The 16987-nt window shown below is 38.6% G+C and overlaps 1 protein-coding gene across 1 annotated transcript in view; it reads right to left on the reverse strand.

The window, feature by feature from the left end:
* Positions 1-1563: 1563 nt before the first annotated feature.
* Positions 1564-16987, reverse strand: part of tspan7 (tetraspanin 7) — a 105617-nt gene continuing 90193 nt past the window's right edge. Inside the window, exons 2-8 of the mRNA XM_073045559.1 lie at positions 15620-15808; positions 13826-13900; positions 11121-11216; positions 9701-9856; positions 7811-7894; positions 6828-6912; positions 1564-2510 (exon numbers count right to left, since the gene is read on the reverse strand). Coding sequence (XP_072901660.1) covers positions 6844-6912; positions 7811-7894; positions 9701-9856; positions 11121-11216; positions 13826-13900; positions 15620-15808 — 669 coding nt within the window. The 3' untranslated portion in view covers positions 1564-2510; positions 6828-6843. The remainder of the gene's footprint in view (positions 2511-6827; positions 6913-7810; positions 7895-9700; positions 9857-11120; positions 11217-13825; positions 13901-15619; positions 15809-16987) is intronic.

The following is a 16987-nucleotide window of genomic DNA, read 5'->3' on the forward strand; positions in this document are numbered from 1 at the left end:
TGAAGCAAAGTGGTACAAGTCAAGGATTCGAGAGCTCACTAAATGCCTTGTTGAGAACTTTTCCTGGAGCTGCCATCGGAAAACATCTGGTGTTTAAACACTCAAATCAAAAGCAGAAATCAAGATTCTTTGACTATCCAAAAGAGGAAAACAGATGAAGATCCAAATAACTGTCACAAGACACAGAGATGGATTTATCGTTAGGACTGAAAGGACACACTGCGAGCAATAGACTTGAAGAAATGGAGGCCATCAAAATTCAAATTTGTTATCAAAGTATATATATCATATACAACCTTGAGATATACCTTCTTGCAGGCACTCACAAAAACAAAGGAACACAATAGAATTTACTAAAAACACACACAACAAAGCCACCACATATCCAATCTGCAAAATTCGCACTAATATTGAAAAAACAGAGAAAACTGTTACATGAACTGCAGGGTCCCCAAAAATGTGTCGAGAGCTGCAGAGGTTGTTCAACGCAGAGGCAAGTCAAGGCTGTCCAGGAGCCCAGTGAGTGCAGGGCAACAATTGCTCCTGAACCTGGCAGCTTGGGACCCAAGACTCCTGCGCCTCCTGCTCAACAGTGGTAGCAAGAAGAGAGTCAGAGATCTGTTAATTTTCCACCCTTCTCAACAAATTTATCCTTGCTTGACACTTTAATCAGTTTGGAGTAACAGAGCTGACCACAGGTTTGTCTTCCACTCTCAGTCCTTGACACATCGTCCACCCTCATCGATGGCTGCCCCAGCTATACCCTCACTCTTGAGAGTTCAGTTCATCAAATCCCCCATGAGATCACAAAAGCACCAGATTATTTAGTTGTTCAAAAGAACATCCTTAAAAAAGGAAATTGCAGGCAGTGGGCTGCAGTGATCACAGTTCAGAAGAAGTATAACCATTATACTTCTTCATTATATTGCACTATCAATGTTAGATTTACAATATGTGGTTGGTTTTCTCCTTACTGGTAAAGAGATGTTATGTTACTCACTCCCTGATCCAGTGGCTCAAAGTTATTCCTTAAAATGTTTACAGTTTTGGTTCTTCAGATTTAAAACACATTATTGAAAGAGTGGACTTGTGTGTTGCCTCCTTTTCAATTCCCATTTGATGAACCGTCATCTCTTATGTGTTACTTTGTGACACTGAACCTTGTGTCACAGCACTGTCCCACACATCAGAAAATTTTTAATTCTTGTCTTTTTACCTCTTCCCTTCCCACCATGTCTAGACTTGAGCATTCCTTCATGTTGAAGCAGAGATTCCCTTGTACCTTCTCCAATTTACACTGTATCCAGTGCTCAGAATGTAGTCTTCCCTACATTGGAGAATCCAAAACACAGATTAATCTAACTTAATCTCCAAGTTAAGAATTAACCTACCAGATCTTGAATATGAAACCTTAAAATTATTTTGGCTGCATCTCACAATTTTAATCAATGGCTTTTAAAAGAGTGTAATTAAATGAGGTTTAGAGTTTGTATCATAGGAAAAATTATACCTTTAAATATATAATTCACTGCATGGTAACCATAAAAAGTGACCTGGAAACAATTGTAATTAACAGATTTTATTAATACAGAACTCACAAAAGCACACAATGTTGCAGTCATGTTGGCATGCTGGTTGGTGGTAAATTTAAAATACTTCAGTTTCAACTACAATTTCCTTCTGCATTGTTCTTTTTGACTTGCTTAGCACTATCCCATCTTATTAAGTAACCTGCTTTGTGGAATCATCTCTTGCTACATAAGGCAATGAAAAAAATTAAAGTTAATGGTTGATTAACAGCCCTCTACTTACAGTGTAAATGCTAACAGACAAATACTTTAAATTGAAGCAATATTATTTACTAGGTTCACATAACAAACTGTATAACTACATTTTACAAAGGACAGGAGGCTACATACAGTGCCATAAGCAGTGATGTTTAATGACATCATAATTACAAAACTTGAATTGTAGTTTAGATTCAGGGAAATCACATTTCCTTTCCCTTCAAGCCCTATGTTAATACTCATATACTGTATTTCTCACAGTAATCCATCTTCCCCATTTCTAAGTCCATATGACATATCAATAGTTGTGTATGATTTGAATCATAACCTGAAAATCTACATGAGATAGTTATCAATATTTGTCACTATAAATAAAAGATACTGTTTGAGAAATTCCAGTGACAGTACTGAACAGCCTCCATCCACCTGCAAACCCCATCCCCATAAAATTCATGTTTCTACATGCAGGGCCACATAAAACAATTATGGTACTTGTTGTATCACAGTATGAATTCCATTAAGTTGACCAAGTAAATAAACTATTGCAGTCTCCAGCATCTTAAGAGCCTTTACGTTCAATGTAATAAGAAGCTACTCTTTATTGCACGAATGAATGACAAAAATTTATGCACCACAAATAATAGAAAGGTTATTTTGAGTTCCTAGAATGCCGGCTGGTCTTCTACAAATCCTACATTAGAAACTGCCTAAAGATGATGTCTCCTGCAAAATAAAAAAGAAGTCATTACAAAACTGTAAACAAGATTTAAAAAAAAATCTATTTGAAGGAATGCATTTGAGTTATTGTCAGAGTTCCCTCCTTGCCTTTCTTACCTTATTGACCTAGTAATGAAGGCAGCATTTAATTTCATGGCAGAAAAGATATATCACTCAAATTATCAATAATTTTCCATGAACCTGATCAATGAGAATCAATTATAACAATGCAAACATAACTCTGTTCCAGTAATCAATTTTTCCCCATTCTGAGTCGAGGTGCTAGAACAGTAATGTATGAAATGTCAAACCATACATGAGAATAATCATCATTATTTGTTACTATAAATAAAAGATGGGAAAAATTCCAGAATTCTCCTTTCAGTTTCCTTATGTGCAAGTTCAGGTTCAATTTTTGTTTAGTTTTTGGACTTGTTTTGTCTGGTGGATTTGCAGCTCCTTTCTGGGGAACGCGCTAAGACGGTAGCGCGATATTAATACGCAGCAGCCTCTCCGGACTCTGGATTGGGGATTGCCAAATGTTATTTTGATTTTCTGGTGTAGTCTGTTTTGTCATATGCTTTTGTGATATCATTCTGGAGGAACGTTGTCTCAATTTTTAACTGCATTGCATTTGTGGTTTCTAAATGACAATAAACTGAATCTGAATCTAAATTGTCATTCAACTATATGTATGTATACAACTAAATGAAACATTGTTCCTCTGGGGCCAAGATGTAAGGCACAATATATACAGCACATATAGTTACAGTAGAACAAAATAATCCTTGCACAAGTCCCTGAGTGGCATGGCCTGAAGACTGATGGTGCATGGGTTGTTGTCCTTGAGCCATGTTTCTGCAAGAACAAGCACCTAGCAGTTCCTCATCTCACATTGTGTCTACTGCACACTAAGGCAGTCCAGCTGGTCTTCAAGAGAGCAAAATCTGGAGTGCAGCATCGATGGGAGAGCTGGACTGTGGGGACCAGATCCAAACCCAGTGTGGATTCCAGAGCGCCTGCTGTGCCTCAGTTCCCTCCTATACCAGTTCCAGCACCTCTTCCCCTAGGTGGTTGCATCAGGGGACACTGCAGCACCTCTGCTGTCGGTTTCACCAATGAACTAATGAACTGGACTTACAGCATTTTGTATTACCCATATCCAGCAAGGTCGTATGATCACAAGAAAACAATTACACCATTTGCTGGACCCGGGAAGGCTGCTGCAACTAAGTGTGTTACCATCTTAACGGAAGTAAAAGCCAAGGACATAAAATGCATAGAATGATTTCCCCTATTCCTGAAATAGATGCACTAAATTCCTTAAAGTTGTTATAGCCGGGGATGGTAATGGGAACAAGCTCCCACTCCTATTAAACGCTCTCAATGGCATGTGGCTCAAATAACCTCTGACAACCAAGTCTAGCACTTGGCCTTCGCGTGTGGCTCAGTTCTAAGCCCGGCGGAACCATTTCTGCTGACAGAAGGGGCAAAGGCGGGTTACTGGTGCCTTAAAACCAGTTGCTTCGTCATCCGTGGTTGGGATCTCATCTCAAACCTCTGCTGCCCTGTAGCTATACCCACTCACAGGGAAGGCTTCAGGACTAAACCCCTAGGGAAAAATCTGGACCAGGAGTCCCTATGGCAGTCCTACATTGAGCTCGATACTGACTGGCAACTCCTACAATGCTTCTGGTACTAAACTGTATCAATCTCTGCCGTCTTTTGGGTTCATCAGATGCATGGAGAGCGGGAGCTTGCTACATGGTCAACAGCTCACTCTCCATATCGTACTGCCCAGGCTTGCATATCTAGACAGCGAGGACACAGTGACCATGACTCAATCTGACCGACACAGGCCTCACTCAAATTCCAGGTGAAGTTTGTGAAATTCTCTAAAATGCCCCATCTCCCTGCCCGCTCAGCTAAAACTTACCCTTGGCTAAGGATCATCTGTCCTCAATGACTGACTGTATCTCTAGTTCTAGACACTAAAGATCGGAAAACATCATCCCAGCAACTCCAACTGTTCGTTTCATTGCGATTACCTTGGAATTTTCTTAACTTTATAGGTCCAATCTGTTTAAATCTTCCGAAGTTCAACCCGTCACAGGAATTAATCCAGAGAACACTTAATGTATTTCTGCCATCACAGGTATAGCATTTCATAGGTAGAGAGACCAGACCTGCTATTATTATTCCAGGCATGGCTTCAGCCAGGACCTATATGAAAAGATGTCTTTTCTCTTGAATTCAAATCTTCTTTAAAATAAAGGATAATATGTATTTTGCTTTCTTAATTGTTTACTGTACCTGCAGATGAGCTTTCAGTTATTCATGCAGAGGACAACTAGGTCTCTCAACATGGAAACCTTTTCATCTCTCACCACTTAAAAAGCACTCCACTTTTCTATTTCAGGAAAATGGATGACCTCACAATATGTTGCATTTACCTTGTCCTTTCCCCATTTATTTAGTTTCAAACCTTTATACGTACAGTACATTATCTTCACAACCCACCTAGCCCCAGCTTTCTATTATCTACAAATTTGGATATGTTACACTTGGTGCCCCATCTAAGTTATTGATGAAGACTATGAACATCGAGATTCCAGCAGCAATCCCTACTGTACCCTACAAGTTACAGCCAACTGACCACAAAATTCAAATCCATTTATCACATGTATATTTAAATATAGTGAAAAGTGTCTTTTTTTGTACTAACAACCAACACACCCATGAATATGTTGGGGGCAGCTTGTAAGTGTCACTACTCTCTCTGGTGCCAACACAGCAAGCACACCTAATTCAGCACAGCAACACAATCAGCAGCAAAAACAAAACAGAACAAGACAACAACAGCAAAACAAGCCTCTATCCCACCCACAAACACAGACAGTTCCCAAGCCCAGGACAGGCTGCCTCCGAGCTTCCGGTCCTTAGCCCCATATTCTTGGATTCACAGATATTGGGGCCTCCAACCTCAGACCCCACCTTAAGGACTCACTGATCACAGGTTTGACCTTTGGGCCTTGATTTCTGGATTTGCACAGATCTCTGACCCTGGTAACTCCTTCAGGCCTCTACCTTCAGTCTTCAAACTTCAAGCTTCTACCTCTGGATTTTGACTTTCGGCCTTGCCCTCAGGACTTCACTAACATCTGAAAATACAGTATCAACCAGCCAGGATTGCTAATGTTCGACCATGGAGTGCACCGACTCAGCCTCCGGGAAAACGGATGTTTGATTGCGAAGCACACTGACCTGAACTCAAACTACTGTCCAGACTCTTTGTTTACTGCTCCTGACCTCTAACTCCACCTCATCCCTGTCCCTAAATCCTAAATTGACCCCTAGCTCTTTATGCCGCGCCCAAAACTATCCCTTCGATCTATATGAAAAAAAAAACAACTATAGTAAGTCTGAGCCATGATATTGAAGGACATCACAGCTTGGTGCCATCTTGACAGGCATCTTGAGCCTTTTATTTTTGTTGTACATTTTCTTTTTGCTAAACACTCCTTTAACCGTAACAATATATTTATTCCAATCCCATGGACTGTAATTTTGTCTAATAATCTCTTGTGTGTGTGTGGAAGTGGAAAATTGTTCTAAAAATTACTCCAGACTATCTAAATTTTCCTCATAAAAAATGCTCCCCACTTCTGAGAAAATCTTTGTAAATCTCCACCAGCCCTCCCCAGTGCAATCACCTCACAAACTTCTGAACCTAGCTATTTCTTAGAGGACAATTAACAGCAAATTCCAGCAACTGTATGATTTGATCCACTCAGTATAATAACATGATGGAACAACATCTAAAAGGGATTATAAATAATAACTCTTCACATTTTCTCTCTGTTTAACAAAACCTGTATCAGGACAGTTGGTCAGTTGATACTATATTTCGTTGAGTTATTCCAGAAATTGCTAATTTATTTTTCTTCTCTAAATCCAAAGGAAAAAGGAAAAGCAGGTTTATGAAATGAGTAACACACACAAAATGCTGGAGGAACTCAGCAGGTCAGGAAGCATCTCTGGAATGGAATAAAGAGTTGACATCTTTGGTCAAGATGCTTCATTTTGTGTGTGTTACTCTGGATTTCCAGCATCTGCAGAATCACTTGTGTTTCTGAAATGAAATCTGGGATCTGAATTGCACCTTTTCTTGGGCAGTAAATACTCAATCATAAACCATTGGCCACTTGTGAAACCATTTCTCAACACTTCCCAATTATCTGTGCTATGCAAGACTGCTGAATGTTGATCTTATTTCATTTATATAGAAACCAGAGCTAAATTTTACTTGCAAAAGGAACCTACCTGCTTCTTGCATGTATTACACCATTTCATATTGGTTTGCAGTGATGAATCGGGACAAACAACAGGCCAGCAACATTCCAATTAACTGCACAGATTTAAACAAATCAGAATAAATTACATTTAAATATTATTAAATTTCCTTTACTTCGGAGAATTTTTTATTACGGAATTCAGGGCTGAGAAATGATTAATGTTTTAGCATGCAGAGTAAAATGCTATTAAATACAGAAACCTACAGTATATTTTGAATCTGGGCCTATTTGTTTGCAATGGCAGAATCTACTCATATTGGAACAGATATCTCAGCAAGTTTCTACCTACCTAGGAGGAGGGCTGTACCAAAAAAAGCACATAGCTCAGGAAACTAATAGTCATTACATTTTATTACCACTGTTTGATGTGTTGAAGAAGGACGGTACTGTCAATCCAACTGATTTCACTGAGAGCTGAATGCGAGTTGGAAGAAAGTACTTTGTGGATTCATCCATAAAGGTTTTCAAAAGCACAGAGGGAATGGACTGGGTTAATGGGACAAAAAGGTTGTGGAAGAGTTGGGATTTAGAGTGGCAGACTGGGAGATGGGAAGAGCATCTCTAGCAGATCACTTCATGAGTGAGATGAAAAGATGGCGGCACAATATCCTATGAAGGAGATGGAGATGCTGGCAGACTGATTCATAAATGGTTTAAGTCTTGAAGACAACTTGATTGGCCGATTGGAGGTCAGAGTAGAGGGCCCGAGAAAGATTCTGTAGATAATTTGTTACAGTGACATAAATTTTTTCTTAGGTTTGGGACGGAGAGAAAGGAGGAAATGAATTTAAATAAATCATCCAGCAAGCTGTTCAAAACAAGAAGAAAATCAATGTAACTGAAGCTATAATGGGTGAAATAATGAATTTATTCTCTGGCAATATCAGTTCTGGTAAGCAAAGTTGCACAATGGGTTGTATAATAAAAGGACTAATATTATACAGTTTGTACCTGTAGGAAGGCAATTCCAAATGCAACCCCAGCAATAATTCCCATATTTGTCTCCATGAAGCCTGTCACCAACTCATAGCAGCCCTGTTAATTAAATCAATGAACAAATAAATTGTTTCCATTTTAATCCATCCACTAATATATTTACTCTGTTCTATTAATGTAAAAATACAGTATATCATTAGACCATATTTTTCTTTTTGATACACGTGGATTTTTTTTCAAATCTTCACCCAATTTACTTCTATAATCTGTAAAGGATGGAACATGCATAGCAGTTGTCATCTGGTTCCACTGAATCCTACACAATAGGAGGAGGTAATCTGGTCCATTGTGGCTATGCCAACTATTTAATGGAATTGTCCATTTATTGTCACAAATGAATGTTTCCCTCTTAGTTCTGTAATTTAATTCATGTACACTATCTATTTTCCTTCAGAAGTTATTATTGAAACTGAGACTGTATCTCTCTGATATTGGATTTGGTGCCTTCAAGTCTGCCAACCTCATGTTGCACCAGGATGCTCTTAATCCATCAGAGCATCAAGGGAATTGTGACTATTTACAACTCAATCTGCTCTCAAGAAGTGCCGAACTTTTGAATAGTTCCGTGTCCAGACTTTTCTGGGGTAAAGTGTTACAAAGATTTACCACCCATTCACTCACAAAGTAAATCAGCTCTTATTCTGAGACTGTGAGCTTTGATTTGGGACTCCACAACTACAGGATAAAGCCTTGTCAAACTCCTTAAAATTGTGTCAATGAATTCAATCTTCTGGACTGCATAGGCTAATCTACCCAATTTCAACTCATAGGATAGTCCCTCTGTCTCTGTTTCTGAGCATTCTTTCCGCCTGGAACCAGACAAAAACTGATTAATTCATAACTTTGCGTTTGAGGCTTTGTAGATTGACCATTTTGTTTGTGGAAAATACATGACCACATGGTTAATTGCAAAGTGATCTTTGGAATCCAGAGGTAGTGGAATGAAATATGATCAAAAATTCCTAGCATTTTTGTCAATTCTAAACTAATGGGGTATTACATAAAAAAGGCTAATACAGTCAATTGTGCCATTGATTAATTGGGACAATCACTTATTTGGGACAACTCTTAAAGAACAAAAACCAATCAAAAAATATCCAGGATTTCCTTAGTTTATTTTGGACACCATGCCATTTAATTGGGGCAGGAGATTGCTGCCAAACAGTTTCTAACTAGCGTCTGACACGTGCACTTGTGTGGCCATCAGACACCACACCTTGCTTAGAGTGAACAGTTTTTAGTATCAGTTTTGTGGGCTTGTGTTCAAAAAGCTGTGGTTTTGTCACTGAGAGTTGGCCAGGAATAAGCAGCAAGACAATTCAGATCAGTTTTGCTCACGACAGTTTCAGGCAATCAGGCTTGGAAGTGCCAGAAACTGACAGGAGTGAAAATGAAGCGAGTTCACTACTTCACCACATTAGGAACTACAAAGAATTTGAAGGCATTGACAATAATCTTGAATGTTACAATGAAAACGAAGATTTGGAGGATGCAATTGATGAAAATTGTTTGAAGGCAGTCCGTTATCTACACTAGGTGTCTCTGCTGATATTGTTCAGTTAAAGTCAAAGGAACATGGCAGCGTAATTCCTCTGTCAATAACTATAAGGAATTAATACATTTTTAAAGTACTGTAGTAGTATTGATAGCTTTCTAATTTCATTTTCAGTACACAATTTGCTACTCAGTTAAATGGCAATTTGTCTTTTTTATGCCCTTTTAACTATTTTCATGAACATTTGGCTAATTGGGGCAGCCACTTAATTGGGCCAAATTGTACTGGTTCCAATACATCCCTATATGTCTCCCAATAGTTTTACAAACTTATCACAGCCAAATATATACCTGGTGGTAGACTTTGGTGGCAGCAATAGTCATGTTCCGTAAATCCTGAGGGTTACAGTCACTGCTCTTTATACAGCAACTGCGAGGAAAGCCATGCTCAGACCAATAGGTGCTTGTGCTCCAGTTTGTATAGTTCTGTACACCACAGCAGCGCAGCTGGAAAAGACAAACAACTGATAAGTATGAATTTGTCATTGTTGAACTCATGGAAATAATCAAGGAAAAGGAAAGTGGTGAGAAAACCTGAGTACATAATAGAATAGACTTAAGACTTTACAGTGGTCTTAAAGAGGAAGAAAGATATTTCTTAAATGCAGTGCAATCATTAAGTTTCATCATGGCAAGCAGCCCATGAATGAATGAACTAGCGTTAAATCAGAGAATCAGAATTAGGTTTTATTATCTGACATACGTTGTGAAATTTGTTGTTCTGTGGCAGTAGTAGCACAGTGCCAGAGGAAAAAAAATAGTGTAAAAGACAAATAGTGAGGTAATGTTCATGGGCCATTCTGAAACGTGACGGCAAAAACTATTCCAAAAACGTTGGGTGTAGGCCTTCTGTCCTCCTCCCTATCAGAAGTAACACAAAAATGGAATGCCATGGATAGTGAGGGTCTTTAATGATGATGCCTTCTTCGGGCATTGCTTCTTGAGGATGTCCTTGATGGTGCCCATGATAAAAGTGCCCAAGCCGACGATGCTCTGCAGCCTCTTGCAATCCTATGTATTGGAGACTTCACACCAAGCTGGGATGCAAACATTTAAAATACTCTCCATACCTGTAGAAATTTGCAGATGACCAAATCTGCTCAAACTCCTAAGGAAGTGCAGCCACTGGCACGCCTTCTTCATGAATGCATCAATGTGTTGGACCCAAGGTAGATCGCCAAGATGTTGGCATCCAGGAGACTTGAAGCTGCTCACTCTTTCCAGCAACCTCACAATCAATCAGCCAATCTATCACACTCCTGTATACCTCTTCATTGCCATCTGAGGTTCTGCTGGCAATGGTGATGTCTCAATGAATTTATAGATGGTGTTTGAGCTGTGTTAAGCCATGCAGTCATGAGTATAGAGACTGGGAGATATATGTATCCTCATATTTTCATTTCTTACTGCTTAACATGGCGTATCAATTCGTTTGTCCCAATTATGGCCCAGCTACATTTCTATAACAATAACTTTATTTTAATTATGCTAAGCGACTGCAATTACTACACAGGTTTGCCAAAAATAGATTTATCTCAAAAATAAATGCCAAAACAAAGAAGCAGAGATGAGCAGTCGTACTACTAGCTATAACCATGTCAACACTCTGGTTTCATATTTTATAAACTCTGTCTACTATTGTAGTCAGTTGCCAAAGGTGGTGTGATTTGAAAAGAGAAATGAATCTGACATAGATAACTGATACACTTACACTATTCTGCACATCATCAACAGCATGGCTCTGCTCATCCTTTCCATTGTAGTTATGAACAGCATCAGTGTAGGTCTTGAGAAAAATATCTTTGATCTGCAGAACGACAAGAACAAGTTATATTGTTTGGATGAAGGACAAAAGATGCTGTTGAAATTATTTTTATACTATCACTTGCATAATGTAATATCCCAAACCACTTGAAAACCAGATCAGGCAGTAACGTGAATGAGAAATGCAATTAAAATTTCAACTTTGTCAGACTCTTTGTCAAACCTTTGACCTGAAATGTTAATTTTCTTTCTCTTTCCACAGATGCTCCCTCACTACGAAACCATTCTGTAGATAGATCAGGTGCTCGAAGAGGAGAGGGAAACATTAGTAAATATGATTTAAAAAACTCTGACAAAAAATTTATAGCAAGGATTTTGAAGATCAGTATGTATTTTAATGGAAGAGAATTGAAGAATTGAGTAGTACAAGGATCTGGAAACACTAATGAAGATAATGAAGTGATGGTGGGAAAGAGGGTAAGTTAAAGAAGAAGAGGTGAGAGCACTAACAAAGTAAAATGTGCATGTAAAGAATGTAACCATATCAACACACACAAAACGCTGGAAGAACTTCGCCAGTCAGGCAGCATCTATGAAAAAGAGTGAACAGGCAACGTTTTGGGCCAAAATCCTTCTTCAGGACTTCTTCAGATCCTGAAGAAGCGTCTTGGCCCAAAACACTGACTGTTTATTCTTTTCTATTGGTGCTGCGTGACCTGCTGAGTTCCTCCAACATTTTGTGTGCATTGCTCTGGATTTCTAGCATCTGCAGACGTTCTCATGTGAGTGTAACCATAATGTATTCATTTTGTTTAGAGGCAATGGAAAAACATCTCAGTTCACAAATTGTTGTTTGTCTAAATTCCAGTGCAGCTGCAGTATATATTTTTTGTTACACCTATACCCTTTTTTTGCCACTGCAGGTTTGAAGCTTCATTCTACTTTCCAATCTCATATGTTGCTAATTTTCTATGAATAGAGTGGTAGGAATCTTACTCCAGGAATAATAGATTGGGTATATTTTTACCTTTTAATGTTTACCGTTGTGGAATAATGTTTTCATAAATCATTCTTTCCCTCACGCTGCTCTGCTGTTTAGAGCATGGATATTCCAAACCAGCACAGTTCTGCACTGACTTATGCAGCAACTTTGTGGATGAAAAATACTAATTTTGAATATAGCAGTCACATGAATCAAAGCAAAGGATAAATTATGTTGTGGTTCTAATTAAAATAATATTGCATAAGAAGTATGTGGGACTGTAACAAGTTAGCCCTTGCTGGCTTTTGTGTTTGAGTGCAATCTTTCTTCATCTGCATCAGTTTAACCCCTACTCCCTCCTATACCCGGCCAACCTCCCTTTAAATGCATCAACACTATTTGTTTCAGCCATTCCCTGTTGTAGAATGATGCCCACCCTCACCACTCCTGGTGTAACCACGTTTCCTCTTAATTCCTTATTGGACTTCATGGAGACTATCTTATGTTGATGGTCTCCATTACAAGTTGAAACACTGTCTCTCTGTGCAGCCTAATAGAGATTTGTAAAAGTAATTTCACAAAGCTCTATTAGGTCGCCCCTTAGCCTACTACTCTCAAGTCTCAGTTCGTCCAACTTTTCCTGAAATATACACCCTAGCATTTTAATATCATCTTTAGAAACTGGACCTTCTCTACTTTCTTCATACCCTTTTTGTGAAATGGTAACCAAAACTGTGTGCAGTGACCTATGTATGGAATAACTAGTTTCATGCTTATGTAGTACGACTTTTCCACTTTTTAATGGTAGAATAAACTACTTTTTATTGTAGAGCTTAATCCTGATGATTTGAAGTAGGACCTCTTCTGAGTTCCAACATGGATCTTGACAACTGAATTTACTCCCTCCCTTCTCAAGCTCCTCACCAGCTGTTGTACCCTTATTGTGAAAATGTGTCCACTATGCCCTTTGGGGTTCTCTTTCTTAGCTGTAGAGGGAACTACAACCTCCCTAATTAAAGCAGCTCTATCACCAATATTCTGCTCTTCATGACTTCCCTCACTCACAATCCTGCCATCACCCTTGGACATGCTACTCAGTTGCTAGATCTGCATTTATATATCCAGCCTTGAATTCCTCTTTTTATTCTGAAAAACAACAGGTACAATGTACTTGTTAGCCAAGGCAGAAATCTGTTTGAATTCCGACTCCGGCTCTTGCAAGTTATTTGAGTTGGCTCCCTGAGGTTCAGACAATCCTCCGCCTGAATTCTTGCTCTTCTTTGGGATGTGTCTGTATAAAGCTGCCCATAAATGTCACATCATCTGTATCAAAGTGATTTGAGGTGCAAATGTAAATGTACTTGCTCTGGACAGTCCTATCTTAACTGACAATTGCATTTATTTAATTAGTTAAAGTTGTTATTCAATAACTAACACAACCAGTACTAGTAAGCCATCCAATTAATGATACATCTGCCACCAATACGAAGCATATTAAACATTAAGAAACACCAAGAAAGAAGTTACATTAAATTAAATGCTAAATGGTAACTGCAAATCCTACATAAGTTCTAGAAAGAGAGCACCCCTTAAATCTTCTCAGTTCACTAAAATCCCAGGTCATGTAGTCTAAGGAAGTGGTGCTCCTTGTCGCTTCAAGATACACCTACCTCATGTCGAAATACAAATCCAGAGATGCCAGCAACCAATTCTGCCAAGAACACCAGGGATAGGAACATGGCATACTGAAAACAGAGAAGTCTTAATGTTAGTTATATTTAAGGTCACTGAGGTAATAAACCCATAAGTATAGAAACATAGAAAACATACAGCACAATACAGGCCCTTTGGCCCACAAAGCTGTGCCAAACATGTCCTTACCTTAGAACTACCTAGGCTTTACCCATAGCCCTCTATTTTTCTAAGCTCCATGTATCCACCCAGGAGTCTCTTAAAAGACCCCCTATTGTTTCTGCCTCCACCACCATCACCGGCAGCCCATTCCATGCACTCACCACTCTGCGCGTAAAAAAACTTACCCCTGACATCTCCTCTGTATCTTCTTCCAAGCACCTTAAAACTACGCCCTCTCACGTTATCCATTTCAGCCCTGGGGAAAAGCGTCTGACTATCCACACGATCAATGCCTCTCAATATCTTGTACACCTCTGTCAGGTCACCTCTCATCCTCCGTTGCTCCAAGGAGAAAAGGCTGAGTTTACTCAACCTGTTCTCATAAAGCATGCTCCCCAATCCAGGCAACATCCTTGTAAATCTCCTCTGCACCCTTTCTATGGTTTCCACATCCAATATATACCACAGCACTTGCCATTCTAGGGTATAACTGGATAAGTTTCACGATAAGTTTATAACTTTCTTATAAAACTGTATACCGAAGAGAACTGATGCACTCTTACAGGCAAAGGGTGGTCACGTCAATTATTGATTTTTTTTTACTGTTTACTGCTCTTAATAGTAATTTTTTGATATTTAGAAACCTTTCAATTTATTATTTTTGAAAGCATCTTTGCTTTACAGATTTTTTTACATGTGCCTAAGACTTTGGCATAGTACTGTATTTATATCTGATTATAATTGATAATAATCAATTAATATGTAGAAATGAGATGTTTATCATTTGAATGCTTGTTTACTCATCACCTTCCCCTGGGACAACGAAGTACCACAGTTAGTAGAGTTGCTATCTCAGAGCTCTAATGACCTGGGTTCAGTTCTGTTCCCTGTGCAATCTGTGTGGTTTGCACATTCACCCTGTGCCTGCCTAGATTTTCCTGGGTACCGCTGCTTTGTCCCATTTAAGGGACGTTATAAGGGACTAGTTTAACTAGTTGGTTGACAGACTGGCATGGACTTTGTAAGTTAGGGGTCTGTTTACTATGTTGTATGAATCTACCTGTCACTTGCAGACAAAAAGGAGGAAAAGAAGAATCATTTTTGTTCTTACTCAATTTAAAATACTTAAATTACTGCAATTTATGGAAAAGGATACCTTCCTTTATGTTCACTGCTTTATACTTTAGTACAGATTGGTTGATATCCTTGGAATGAGTAGTTTGTACATTGTAAGGCTGATAATCCTGAACATGAGCTGTCCTCTTCATTTCTGTCCTGTCTGTAGGTTAAGTATGACTGAGAATGTTTAAGTATGAATAGGATAATCTGATGGAATTTACTACTGTACAATGCATTGAGTGAGAAACTGAAGAGCAGAGAACAAACACATAGAGTTTCAGTCTTCATATCAAGTTTGCAGTAAGATTATTTCACCACTTTTGGCAGAATTTCGTATCAGACAAAATGCTTGTTTCAAATCTTAAATTAACAAATTAACCAGTTAAACCATCACTTGAGAAATACAATTCTATTAAGGATCTATTCTATTTGTTTTCATAAGCACGTGGGATCAGCTTTTAATGCAATGAAGCTCTTTATGTGCCACTCACCAGTTTCAGCATCCATGGACTTCCACGACATGTTGCAAAGCAACCAAACAGGCCAAAAACGACAATGGTGGTGCCAGTCCCAATGAGTACATATGGGGCATTGGTGGAATTTTCAGCAACAAGAGAGATGTAAGTCCCCAACGTGAGTTTACCCCATACTCCAACAGCCAATAGGACGACACCTGTGATCTGCAGGAGGTGAAAAGTGGCATCAACATAAGGTTCTATCATACAAGGTTCTGCAAGGGAACATAAAGTGCATTAAGATTAAGCTCCAATTATGCCAGAATTGAATGGTATTTATGGAAATCTTTGATGATGTAGTTCTAGTTTTCCAAATGGAGAGGTTCTTTGAAGAATCAACATCTGTTATTAAACCCCTGCTTTAGAATGCCACCACACAACCATAGCCTCAGGATGTTCCAGACAGCTTGATTTAAATGCTGGTAATATGACATGTCTGTCTTGGACTAAAGGGACTAATGTTCCAGTGTTTCATTATACACGTCTTCCTCTTTAATGAAAAAGCATGGAAATGCCATTTACAGAAACTTTATCCTGGCATCCACAGTGGGAAAAAGTATCAAAAAATAGCTGCTAATGGCCTCTAGTTGCCTGTATGATGTTTAAATGGTAACTATTTACAATAATTATACGAAGATAAACAAAACTAGTTTTTAATGTTTGGGTGTAACCTTCAACTGGCTATATTTACATTTACTTATGACATGCCTAACAGCATAGTAATATATATCTGTCTGCTTTGTACTCTATTTTTGACATTACACCCAACGAAACTGCATTGAACTGATATTTGCTGAATATCAGTAGCGTATGTGGATTAACGCAAGAATCAGATGTTTTATACAAACTAAGAAGTAAGTTGCTATGATGAACCGAGATGTGCAAATAGAGACGACAGGCAACCTCAAGGGCATAGATGCACAAATAAACAAGAAAACTTGATCTTAGTTATACTTCCCTTACTTTCAATGATTGAGCTAAATGTTGTTATGATTCTGCACCAAGTCATTTATGCACCATTTAATTTTGTTGCCCTACTGAGCATATGGGACTCACGTTGACTGCAGCGCTGAACATTTTGAAAGCACTTCTCAGCAGGGATCACCTTCCTGAATATAACAATGAATGAATAACATTGCAAAAGTTCGAGAAATTTTAATGAGTGATTTTGGAATAATTTGAAAGAATATTTTTATTTAAAGAGTGATTGCAAAGTTAGCTTCTTAACCAGCACTTCAGTTAATAAAACGTATAAAAATAAGTTTGAGAGAAAACAACTAGCAACATAGTCTTACATAGACATAGACATAGTCTATGACATAGTCTTAGAATTATACAGCATGG

This window comes from Hemitrygon akajei, chromosome 5, assembly GCF_048418815.1.
Source record: "Hemitrygon akajei chromosome 5, sHemAka1.3, whole genome shotgun sequence".
In the NCBI taxonomy this organism is placed as follows: domain Eukaryota; kingdom Metazoa; phylum Chordata; class Chondrichthyes; order Myliobatiformes; family Dasyatidae; genus Hemitrygon; species Hemitrygon akajei.